The sequence below is a fragment of the Nicotiana attenuata genome, unplaced genomic scaffold (assembly GCF_001879085.1).
Source record: "Nicotiana attenuata strain UT unplaced genomic scaffold, NIATTr2, whole genome shotgun sequence".
In the NCBI taxonomy this organism is placed as follows: domain Eukaryota; kingdom Viridiplantae; phylum Streptophyta; class Magnoliopsida; order Solanales; family Solanaceae; genus Nicotiana; species Nicotiana attenuata.
This window is the reverse complement of record NW_017670664.1, coordinates 368,923-382,069: the sequence shown is the minus strand read 5'-3', so window position 1 is coordinate 382,069 and position 13,147 is coordinate 368,923. Positions and strand designations below refer to the sequence as shown.

General features: G+C 41.2%; 1 protein-coding gene across 1 annotated transcript; it reads left to right on the top strand.

Moving 5' to 3' along the window:
- The first annotated feature begins 10,988 nt into the window (after positions 1–10,988).
- LOC109242035 lies at positions 10,989–13,147 on the top strand. The gene is made up of 2 exons (XM_019408859.1): positions 10,989–11,770; positions 12,150–13,147. Exons 1-2 carry the CDS (start codon positions 11,083–11,085, stop codon positions 12,923–12,925), a joined length of 1,464 nt encoding a protein of 487 aa, XP_019264404.1. The 5' UTR covers positions 10,989–11,082; the 3' UTR covers positions 12,926–13,147.

Below are 13,147 nucleotides of genomic sequence, written 5' to 3'. Positions count from 1 at the left end.
AGCCACTTCTCCTTCGGCAAAGACCATAGCAAATTTCTGAGCCGAACCTCGATATTTATCCTTCCAACATGCTGAAATCGAATCCATTGTATTCATTAAAGATCCCAACGACCTTACATAATTCCAACACAACTACTCTGGTGACCTGACACGTTAATACAGACTAAAGTCACAACTTGCGCAATACGCGCACCAATAAGCAACAATCCGAACATACTCAAATCATGAAAAATGACTCAATTGGAAGAGCTGAACCTCAAGCTCCCCATGCTCGAAATAGTCAACCACACGCAATTTGATGTCTGGAACCAAAACAAATCACATCCCCACGGTGAAGCAAACAACATACACCACACAACCCGAAAGGACATAACCGATACGCCATCCGCGGAGCAATATCCAATACTCTTCCCGCTCGACTTCCACTATGAAACCTCAATAGAATCGCACCATATGTGCCTATAACCAACAAGTCACAACACCTCGCAACACAGAAAGGTAACTCATAGACCTCCCCAGATTACTAATAAGCTCAATAACAATCGAATCAACACATCCCTCAATAATGCAATCTGGAGCCAACCAAGCCGAATAAAATTAGAACACACATCCACATTGGCCTGCCAATGGACCTCTTACAAAGGTAACCCTGAAGCTGCTCCATCAACTCCTTTAACTCTGCCGGTGCCATACGATACGGTGCCCGGCATCAAATCAATACCAAAATCAACAACCTTGTCCGGCGACATGCTCGACCACAAGAAACACATTCGAAAAGTCCCTCACCACCGGAACTGAATCAATATGAGGAGCCTCTGCACTGACATCCATCACGAGAGCCCAAATAAGGAATCCAATCCTTCCCAGCCCTCCGCTGGGTCCACTCTACCAAGAACATAATCCGTCGAACCTCGCCACTCAATCCGTGGCATTCCCGGCATAGCCAACATTGTCGCCTTAGCGCAATAGTCCAGAATAACACAACACAAAGACAACCAGTCTGTACCCAATATTACATACAAGATCTATCATACCAAGCAGCAAAAGATCCACTCGAGTCTCCAAACCCCGATAGTCACTACACAGTGCCGATACACACGACCCGTAACCACAACATAGCCTGAATATGACAACTCCCAGTCTCCAACTCCATGTAGCATACGAATCACCATACTTGATCCCAATTTCGCCGTCCGAATACATACCACACCTCTAATATCCAATCATTCCACGAGAGATACTCTAACATTCTTCTGTGCCTCCAAGCAAACTCTGATATAGGCAGTCGATCTAACAAGAAAGTGCCGCAATACTACCGAAGTACCCTCAACTTAATCACATTGCCTTTTTCTGAAACATATACCCTCGTCAAATTACCTACAATTAGCAATACCATTTTTCTTAATCATCTGAGGATCATTTCCCTAATCATCTGAAGCTCATTTCTCTAATTATCTGAAGCTACCCGCTGCCTAAGAGTTTTATGACCTTCCTTTCAGAACTGAACCGCAACCTTACACACGCAATCTCAATCCTCCACAACGTACCGCATATACCATACCATCCTAGGATAACGTGAGAACTTCATATCTCTTCCGAGCTACAAACATTTACGTACTCAACTAGCCAAGAACTTTCCATTAGAACCCATCTAGGAGAAATCACTATACATCCCATGCTCCTCATGCCAGTAGAAGATATACATCTCTAACCGTGGTAGAAACCGTCAAGAACTCTCCTGATTCCTTTTGCACAAAACTGAACCGTCGGGTCTGAATCCTTCTAACTCAACCAACTACGCAGGCCACTATCACCCAAGAGCATTGCATTGAAACACTTGTAAAACTCATTACCTTGTAAACACCCAAAGAACTAATCATATCCTTACCATACCGATCTGGCCTCCCTTATGGTTTACCTCCACTTGATACTCCTTCTTGCTGTAACATCACATTTCCTCAACCCAAACTTACCACACGAGACCCAAGCATAATACCACACAGCCTAAGGCTCACAACCCGCTGAATACTCTTTTAAATGTTCCCAAAAAACACCACTTTCAAGATACTTACCCTGGAAGGACTTACTGCGAATCCAAAGCCATTACCTTCACCTTCCCGATACTGATATATAGAATCCCATAGTTAATATAGAAAATACCACAAGTCTAGCCATCTTCCACTGAAAACTCAGTTTCTAGCCACAAGTACAACTTGAAAGACTCCAATTATTGCACGCAAAATTTTGAACATAATGGAACTATTCTCCAGAGTCATCCACTCTACTCAAACCGCAGTTTGATTGATTAAACGAACCGAACAACCTGTGCTTCATTAGCACTCCGACACTGCAGAATGTAACTTCATTCCAATGAAACCAAGCAACTTCCTACCCTATGCACCGGGCATTCCTTACCAACAATAACTCAAGTCATTCCCCGATTCTCGTACACCCATAAAGCATAACATAACCTTTATTGAAATTTCCTTTACTCGAGCCATAACTGATTCACAAATACGCCTCGAACTGGAACCATTATAGCACATAACCATGCAATCAACTATTTAATAGCAGACTCCCCCACTTGGCTCGAAGCCATAGATCAAAACACATGCCATCATTCATAACGCATATACTTTATTGCTGCCATAATACCATAGTGAGATTTACTCAACCCTTCCTAAGATCGTGGAACACAGACTATCTGGTACTTCATATCTTCTGCAAATCTCGCATTTACTCTCGTAGTCATTAGACCCACTCTCTTGAGCGACCCAAATTAAATTCACACATATATTTCACTTGTAACTGGGGCCTTCTAACCGACAACATAAGGATCACATAACTCCAGAACACTTCACAGGAGATAACCCACCTGCTTCGCCCTAAACTAACATTTATACATACCTTCCACCGTCATAACCATTACGCAGTCACTTAGTCTTCCTGAGTCTGAACTCATACCGCAACATGAAATTTACTTCACTCCCCACTAGGAAACATGAAAAGATTCTTCACGCACCCATAACTCGGGGCTATACATCCAATCACAATGGAAATCAAACACCTAATAGATCATCTATCCTCCAGCAGACCCTTCTCGTCGCTTCCAAATCATATGATCACATCTTGCAGTCACATCACCCTCATCACGTACTAGCCAGTCATTACTTCCCTTAATAGGGGCACAACGGCACATATAGATCCAGAAATACGTGCTCACGCAAGCAAACGCTCGGGGCTCAAGCTATAGGTAACAATCCGGCCTCAAGTCTTTCTAGACTGGCCCAACATCAACACACATAGATCACATCTCGCCCCTCGATCAGGGAATCACAAGCCATCGATGCACATCTGATACTGAGCGCTCGTTCGCGCATACGAATGCATGGAAGGAGTTCAAAGAGTTATATTTCAAGCTAAATCAAGGACGCACGATAAAAATTCAAGAATGTGAAGTTTTCCTAAAGGTTTTGCAGCCTCCCAAGGATAAATACAGACGTCTCCGTACCGATCCGCGAGACTCTACTAAACCTGCTCATGACTCGTGAGACCTATGTAACCTACGCTCTGATACCAACTTGTTGTGACCCTAAACCCAAACCCGATCGTGATGGCGCCTCTCTTGAAGACAAGGCCAGCCGACACAATTCCAATTCGAAGTCAAATAGCTAAACAACAATAAAACTGGCTCAAATATGATTTAATAATACTAAGTAGCAGATAATATCATAACAATGCGGAAATACAACCCAAACACAGCCCAAACCGTGGGTGTCACAAGTCATGAGCATCTACTAATGCCAAAATACATCTGACAAAGTCTGAAATGTACTAAGTGCAGACTAATGGAATAAAGAGGGAGGAAAGCAGTGCTGCGAGCGCCGGCAGCTACCTTGCTAAACTCCGATGACTCTGCCTCCGATCAACCAATACCCGCTATCGGGTTCAGAAAAATACCTGAATCTGCACACAAGGTGCAGGGAGTAAAGTGAGTACTTCCAACTCAGTGAGTAATAATCATAAATAAAGACTGAGTGATAAGAAATCACGAAAAGTGCATCAACATGCTGTATAGAAGCAGTTCAAAAACCAGTAAGGAAGCAATGAAGCTGTAAAATCCCTTAAAACATCTTAGCTCAGTTTAAAACTTCTTTGAAAATGGCTTTTTCAACAATTACGCAAATGAGTGCAGGACAACTAGTGCAGATAGGCACAGAAATCCGCCCCTCGGGCACAAATACACAATCCTTTTCGTAGCTTAAAAACTTCAGTTTAAATGAAAGATTATTTAAAACATTTGCTCAACATTTTTCAATAAAGGCTCGGTCTAAAGATGAGTGAAAGCAATAATTAAATCACCATGTTCAATGGAAACTCACTTTAAAGAGGAGTGAAGACCGTAAATTCATAACTAGCCCCTCAGGCAAAACATCACTCCTGTACATGTATATATCTATATATATAGCCCCCCGGGCAAGCCTCTTAGTCACCCGTGACTCAACTCTTACCAATCAGTGCTCACACTCAGCACTCACACTCAATAGCTACCATATAGTAACCGCTGCGGCGTGCAGCCCGATCCATATATCGCTGCGGCGTGCAGCCCGATCAATATATATAGTCGACTGCGCTCACTGGGGCTGTGCAAACTCCAGAGGGGCTCCTACAGCCCAAGCGCTATATCGCTGCGGCGTGCAGCCCGGTCCAACATATCGCTGCGACGTGCAGCCCGGTCCATTTACATATATATATATTGATGCGGCGTCCAGCCCGATCCATAAATATGAAACCCTCACATCCAGGCCCTCGGCCTCTCTCAGTCATTGACCTCACTATCAGACCCTCGGTCTATCTCAGTCATTAACCTCACAATCAGACCCTCGGTCTATTAGTAAATCAGGGAACTCAGCCCAAACAGTTGTTCATATTTTTAAGAAGTAAAGTGATAAAACCAGATTTACTAATAAATGGGTGAAACATGACTGAGTGATGCTTTCAAACAAATAGAGTGAGGAAAAATAGTAAAAATGCCCCTAAGGGTCTCAACAGGCCAGCACAAGGCCCCAAACATGGCATACAACCCAAATTATAATATAAATCTCTAGAAATATGGAATATCATAAGATTTCAAATCAAATACGCGATTTAATAGTCGTATGGGACGGATCCAGTCACAATCCCCAATAGTGCACGACCCCACGCTCGTCATCAAGCGTGTGCCTCACCTCAATATAGCACTACGATGTGCAATCCGGGGTTTCAAACCCTCAGAACATCATTAACAACCATTACTCACCTCGATCCGGTCCAAGCTCTAGCCCGCGATGCCTTTACCCGCACGAATCGACCTCCGGATGCTCCAAATCTAGCCACAATCAGACGAGGGCATCAAAATATGCTAAGGGAACGAAGCCCAAGCAAAAACAATCAATAAAGGGCACAAATCTCGAAATTACCAAAACCCGACCCCCGGGCCCACGTCTCAAAACTCGGAAATTTTCACATCAATAGATTCCTCATCTCCCCACGAGTTCATACATATCAAGAATACTAAAATCGGAGTCCAAATCACCCCTCAAATCCTCATTCGAAGGCCTCTTAAACTCAAGCCTTAATCCCCAATTTTTTTTCCTTAATCTCCACTAAAATCATGATTAAACAATGAAAAAATGATCTTAAACCCAAATAAATAAGCTTAGGTAACTTACCCAACTGATATCCTTTGATTCCCTTTGGAATCCTATGCCTTAGCCTCTTTCCCGTCTTCAAAAATGATGAACTTAGCGAAATTTCGCGAAGAAGAAAATATATACCTTCTGACCAGGGATTTTCGCATATACGATCCCTTAACCGCTTCTGCGGTATCGCATTTGCGGTCTAAACCTCCGCTTCTGCGGAATCACTTAAGGATCTAAAAACCACTTATGCGACTAAAATCCCGCATCTGCGACATCGCAGATGCGGTCACCATACCGCTTCTGCGGTCCCTGCCCATCTGACCCTCTTTCGCCTCTACGATAAAATACCCGCATCTGCGGCGCCGCATCTGCGGTCCCCAAACCGCAGATGCGAAAATGCCAGAAGCAGCAAATCTGAAGCTGCAATCAACATCTAACTTCTCCGTTAAGCACCCGAAATCTCTCCGAGACCCCTGGGGCCTCAACCAAAGGCACAAACGTAACCTAATACCTTATTCAAACTTGTTCCAATCCTCAAGACACTTCAAACAACATCAAATCAACCAAAACACCTCAGATTCAAGCCCAAGTTTCTAAAAACTTCCGAATTCCGCTTTTGATAAAAAACCCAACCAAACCACGTCCGAATAACCTGAAATTTTGCGCACACATCCCAAATGACACAACGTACCTACTGCCACTCTCGAAATTCCATTCCGACCCTTATATCAAAATCTCGCCTACCAACCGGAAATCGCCAAAATCTCAATTTCGCCATTTCAAGCCTAAACCTTCCACGGACTTCCAAAATGCATTCCGATCACGCTCCTAAGTCCCAATTCACCTAATGGAGCTAACCAAATCATAAAAATTCCGATCTGAGATCGTATACAAGCAAGTCAAATATTGGTCAAACCTTTCAAATTTCAAGCTTCAAATTGAGAACCGTTCTTCCAAATTCATTCCGATTACCCTAAAAACCAAATCCAACCTTTACATAAGTCATAATATACTACACGGGGCAAGTCATGCCCGAGAACTGGCGAGTAAAGTGCAAAAGCTCAAAACGACCGGTCGGGTCGTTACATCAGATCTGGGCAGTCCCCAGTTCTATGTCCATAAGTCCCATGATATTCGCACCATAAGTTAGGGTCCCTCTGCTGGTATCGAATCTGATTGGCTTTGGGAACCGTTCTTCTTTGATATTCCTCATCGCTAATACCAATTCCACTATGCTGATGTTGAAATTGTAATCCAATAACTTGGGATACGTGCAATCCTGAACCCCCGATACCTCTTTTTCTTGTTAACTATCGTTGTTCCGGCCACTGTTAGTTCTTCTGTCGGGGGTGAACCTATTCGAGGTCCGAAACCCTTTGTTGTCGTGTCCTTCGGTTCTTTCGTATGGCAGGAAACGACCTTTAGAAAATCGTCGGTCCACATCAAAATTGCTTTTGAACTTATCTAGGTTCTTGTTTCAGTCCAGTACCTTGGTTGATGTCGGGAACCCGAGCTAATCGTCTTCTATCCTTAATTTTGACTCATAACGGTTATGAACATCTGCTCATGTAGTCTCTTGGAATTCGAGCAGGCTTTCCTTCAGCTTTTTGGGAGGCGTCAGAGCTCCTCAGATTCACACCCTTTGTGAACACCTCCACTGCACACTCGTCCTATACGGCCGGTAACAGTATCCTTTCTTTTTAGAATCTGATCACGAATTCACGTAATAATTCGAACTCACCTTGTGCGATCCTAAATATGTCCGCCTTCCTCTCTTGAACCTTTCTGGCCCCCACATGGGCTAATGATTGAATCTACAGGTATTTCAAAAGAGTTAACTGAGTTTTCAGGTAAAATTGAATACCATGTCAGGGGCCCCATCGTGTGGGTTTCTCCAAACTTCTTCAGTAGAACCGATTCGATCTCATGTTGAGCCAAATCGTTCCCTTTCACAGTTGCGGTATAAGTTGTGATGTGCTCCTGTGGGTCCGAAGTCCCTTCGTATTTTGGTATGTCTGGCATCTTGAACCTCTTTGGAATTAACTCCAGTGCTGCGCTCAGTTTAAATGTCAACTGAGTGTATTTTTTCGAATCTGGGTCCTTCAGAACTGGAGGTGCACCTGGAATCTGATATATTCGGGCGTTAAACTTCTTCGCGTTTTGAATCTATCCGTTCGTTCATTTCCCTCATAAATCTCATGAGCTCGGTTTTAAAAGGATCATTCCTGTTACCATTACCATATCTGCTACCGGTCCCCCCGGCACCTTCGAAGCTGACCTCACCCTTGGGGTATTGTTATCAACTCTTTGGGCCGTCTGATTTGTAGGAATGTCGAAAGGAACTGGACCCCTTCTGTTGGCATTGTTGGAAGCGTCTGACAACGCTTGCTTCAACTCCGTCATCACCTGATCCTGTCTTGAAAGGTGACCCATGATGGCATTATGTTGCTCTCTTAGGATTTTAACTGCTATCACAATGTTTTCCTCTTCCGCGCCATCGCGAGTTGGCTCCCGTATATGCCGGGGGTACTGTCCCCCACGAACCGGGGTTACCTCATCCCCTTCGTTATGGGTGTCGCTGATTGAATCCTCATGTTGAGGCAAATTCGTGTCCCTCAACGTTGTGCGATGTTGACATCATTAGCTGCCATTTTCGATTTCTTGCTAAGAAAAAAATCAAATAAGTTAGTAATAAATGCAAGGATCAACTCAATTGCGTAACTGTCTAAGACCTACGGTGGGCGCCAAACTGTTTACCCGTAAAATGGTACAGTTAAATTTGTTACGTGGTTTATAGACAAGCGAATTGATTTGATCCAGGAATAGAAATAAAGAAGATTAAAAGTAAGACTTAGCGATTAAAATTGAAGAGATGGCAAGCTTGGCTCAGAGAACAGTATCTCCGAGGACAGAAGTAAGAGCAATGTAAAAAGCAAATAAAGTTGTTTTAATAGAGAGTGAAAGTACAATACAACATAAGTTTTGCTCCGAATCTCCTACCCCCTTACAATGGTTGTTGAGTTCCTAGGATCAAGCCCCTCTTAGATGATAATAAAGGGGGCATTGATAATATGTAACAATAGGCCATGAATGCAAATATTCTCTGCAACGGCTATCCATTTAATGTTAGGGAACATTCTTCATTGAATGCTATCCGATGACAAACATTCAAACTGCTCCCGTTAACCAGGTTCCTTTTGGAGTTTATCCGATACTAACAACAGCTATTGTTCCCAGTATTGGTTGTCATGTGAATGGTCTTTTTCTTGTCTTCGGTTTCACGTAGCGTGCTATCATTTAATCATTTATTATGGACCAATCTTACTATATATAGCATGTACCAAAAAGAGTTGATTATTATTGATGCGATTTTATCCTGCATGTATGTGTAAAATTTTAATTTCATCGAATTCGTTGTTTCCTTTATATCTTCTTGGTCAACTACAAGAAAAATCTAAGAAAACTAACGAAAATCCAAGTTGTATCAATGTACTATGCTGTTCGTAAAATAACAAATGAATAAAAATAATGTGCTATCATTCTGTTGTAGAACACGTCCATTCTATTTTTTAAAAATCCCTTTATTCATTTCCATTATATTTTCTCCTGGTGTTTGGAAAATATTGCTTAAGATTAGTCCTTCTATATTTATGCTGATTTTAACCAACTTTAGCTTATTACCTAGCCGACACTTTCGTAAAAATAGCACGGTATAGCCGGTTTTCGGAATGTTCAATCAAAAATAGCCAGCGTTTACCAAGTCAATGAAAAATAGCCACTATTTTGCTGCAATAGAGACCAGGCCAGCATAATATACTGGAGTTCGGTGCACTTGTGTATGAATTCCAGCATATTATATGCTGGATCGGTATACTTTGCTGGCTCCAGTATAATATACTGGAGACTGGAGCACCGGTGCTCCAAACTCCAGTATATTATACTGGACCAATATACTTGCTGAAACTCCAGTATATTATGCTGGAGTTCTAGTGTACTTATGCTGGAACTCCATCATATTATGCTGGAGTTCCAGCATATTTATTCTGGAACTCCAGTATAATATGCTGGAGTTCAAGTATACTTATGCTGGAACTCCAGCATAATATACTGGAGTATTTTCCGGGTTTTGAACAGTGTTTTCGCTCAGATTTATCTTTATATAAAAAGTGGCTAAATTTCGATTACTTTTGAAATTGGGCTATTTTTGAACGACCAGTTGTAAATCTGGCTATTTTTAAAATTTACCCGACACTTTCTTCTGTAATCCATAGATCAACTCTTCCTTAATTAGGAATTAAAAAAGAGAAGAGGAGAAATAGTCAAAAAAACACTTTGCTTTCTTTAACAAGCAGAAAGGAAAGTTTTGACCAGACACATGAACAGCTTAGTTTCGTACAAGCTTAGGGTTGACATCCTTTTCAAGTCTTTGCTTATTTTTGCATGCAACGCCTTAGCAGAAGATACAACTTGGAATATAAAAACCAAACAAGAGTAGACAAACTATTTGTTATTTAACATCATATTTAAAGGACTTAAATGACTTAACAAACCTTTGATCTATACAAAGCCATGACTAGATATTGATACAGCAAGATCTTTAATTTGTTATTTCAACCATAACAAGTGGAACTTCTTAGAAAATCTTCCAAATGGTTGCCAGTACGTACTACAATAACAGAATTAACAAGAAAAAAGAAGTGTTTCTTCTTCCGTGATTTTCAGGGCCTAAATCATCTGAATTTGATATGTGAAAATTTTGGGATTACTAATAATATATAACACGCACTTTTTGTCATATCAACTAATTAGTTTAGTTAGCAAGATCGAGTGTTTTCATGAAAATTGAGACGGTGACCAAACTACGTTCTCCAAGATTCTTGGTCAGTTTAGTTTAGAAAAGATTTTCATAATTTTTTCCAAAAATCAAAATTATTTAAGGTAGTTTAATTCAAAAGAATAAATTATGGTATTTGAAACTCAAACCAATCAAAAATAGTTTCTGAAACCAAAATCAAAAGCAAGTTTTCATCCTCCAACATATCACTTTCAAAATTCAAAAATCCGAAAACACAACTTGTCCCCAAATTTGTATTTTAAAAATTTAAGCCAAAACCAAATCCAAAGTTTAAAGTTTGGACCAAATGTTTTTAGGTTGACTTTTGGAACCCAAATGTAGCCATGCATTGAGGAACAAGGCATGTTAACACAGCCAAGTGGCCATGTATGCATGCTAGACTCAAGGGGGCCAAAACCATATAGTATTATACATTAAAAGGTAATTTCACTCTCAAGTTTTACCCTAACATACAAGACCATTATAAAAAACATGCATGCCAAGATCATATCACTATACCATTGAGAATAACTTCCTACATTAATCTTCCTAGTTCAATCTGCAGAAATGGCTCAAACCAGTTTCTGCCTTCTCGCCGCCGTCCTCCTCCTCCTCCTTCTGGTGGTTTTGGCCGAGGGCGGACCTCCTAAACCTATGAAAGTGAAATGCCAAGACAGGAAATTCCCCAGTTGTTATCACAAAGATCTTTTCTGCCCAATTACTTGCCCACGTACATGTATAGCTGACTGTGACTCATGTCAACCTGTTTGTGTTGCACCACCACTTCCACCACCAAAACCTCGTTCACCTAAGAAAGTGAAATGCCAAGACAAGAAATTCCCTAGTTGTTATCACAAAAGCTTTGCCTGCCCTACCAATTGCGCACGTACATGTGTAGCTGATTGTGTCTCATGTCAACCTGTTTGTCTTGTTCCAACACCACTTCCACCACTATCCCCTCCATTCACTCCCTCTCCTCCTCTTACCCCTAATTACTCACCACCACCTCCACCACTAGCTCCGCCTCCTCCTCCTCCTACCCCTAACTCACCTCCACCACTAGCTCCACCATTGGCTCCTCCTCCTCCTCCTCCTACCCCTAACTCACCACCACCGTCAGATCAAGCTGCAGGTGGAAAGAGAGTTTATTGCAAGAATAAGTTGTACCCTCAGTGCTACCGTCAGGAGTATCAATGTCCTAGTGCTTGTCCGGATACTTGTGAAGTTGACTGTGTCACTTGCAGCCCTGTTTGTAGTAAGATCCTTATCTCCATTAACAACTACTAGTAATTTCTCTTGTCTATTGAATAGTAATCCTCTGTTCGTTCGAAAAAGATTGACACATTTATAAATATTCTTTAATGTCAAACTTCTCGTTTTTTCCTTGGTGACACGCTCTTATATTCATAGAAATGTCATGCATGTTATAACACCCATATAAGCTAGAATATGATATGTCATCATGTTTGATAACCATCTTTTTTCTAACTGCCAAATCCAATATCAGTAATGCATATTAAAAAATGCTCGGAAATAGTTAAGATTTGTGTAATATCATCTGTTCGTTGGCCATTAATTTTTATATATTGTTAGTAATGATTTTTAACCTTGCTTTTTTTGAACGTTGTGAGCAGACTGCAACAGGGCAGGTGCTGTTTGCCAAGATCCAAGATTCGTAGGCGCTGATGGACTTACATTCTACTTCCATGGCAAAAAAGATGATGATTTTTGCTTAGTTACCGATTCCAATCTTCACATTAATGCTCGTTTCATTGGTAGGAGAAACGAAAACATGAAGAGAGACTTCACTTGGGTACAATCTCTTGGAATTCTCTTCAACAACCATCAAATATTTATTGGTGTCAAGAAAACATCAACCTGGAACGATGCAGTTGATCGCCTAGACTTAGCCTTCGATGGACAACAAATATTTCTTCCTGATCGTGAAGGAGCCAAGTGGGAACCAATGTCAGCTCAAGGAGTTTCCATTTCAAGAACTCGCGATACTAATTCTGTGGTGATTGAAGTGGAAGGGAATTTCCAGATAAAAGCTAGAGTGGTACCAATTACTGAAACAGATTCAAGAATTCATAATTATGGTATCACAGAGGAAAACTGCTTTGCTCATTTAGATTTGAGCTTCAAGTTTTACTCATTGAGTGGCAAGGTAAATGGAGTTTTGGGACAGACTTATGCAAGCAATTATGTAAGCAGGGTGAAAATGGGAAGTGAAATGCCTGTTTTGGGTGGGGAGAAAGAATTTTCATCCTCGGATCTTTTCTCCACTGATTGTGCTGTTTCAAGATTCAGTGGCACTCAAATTGATGGCAGTAGTGAAGAAGAATTTGACTATGCTGACTTGAAGTGTGCAAGTGGTATGGATGGAAAAGGAGTTGTGTGCAAGAGATGAATAATATTGTCGTTAGCTTCATTATCCTTATCATTGTTGTTGTGCAACCACAATAACTAAAGATACCAAATACTATTACATTATTTTAAGGAATAAGATTATGATCTGTTGTAATAAAGCTGCACTGAATTATATATACTCCCTCTGTTGTCGTCGTGTTTCCCTTTTACACACCCCTTAAGAAATATTAATTAGGAAAGGATTTGGACTATTCTACTTTTA

Bases quoted from the DNA above. Each gene is read 5' to 3' on its own strand.
- LOC109242035 (XM_019408859.1), top strand. From the start codon at position 11,083: ATGGCTCAAACCAGTTTCTGCCTTCTCGCCGCCGTCCTCCTCCTCCTC. The intron at 11,771-12,149 runs GTAAGATCCTTA...CGTTGTGAGCAG, and splicing joins CACTTGCAGCCCTGTTTGTA to ACTGCAACAGGGCAGGTGCT.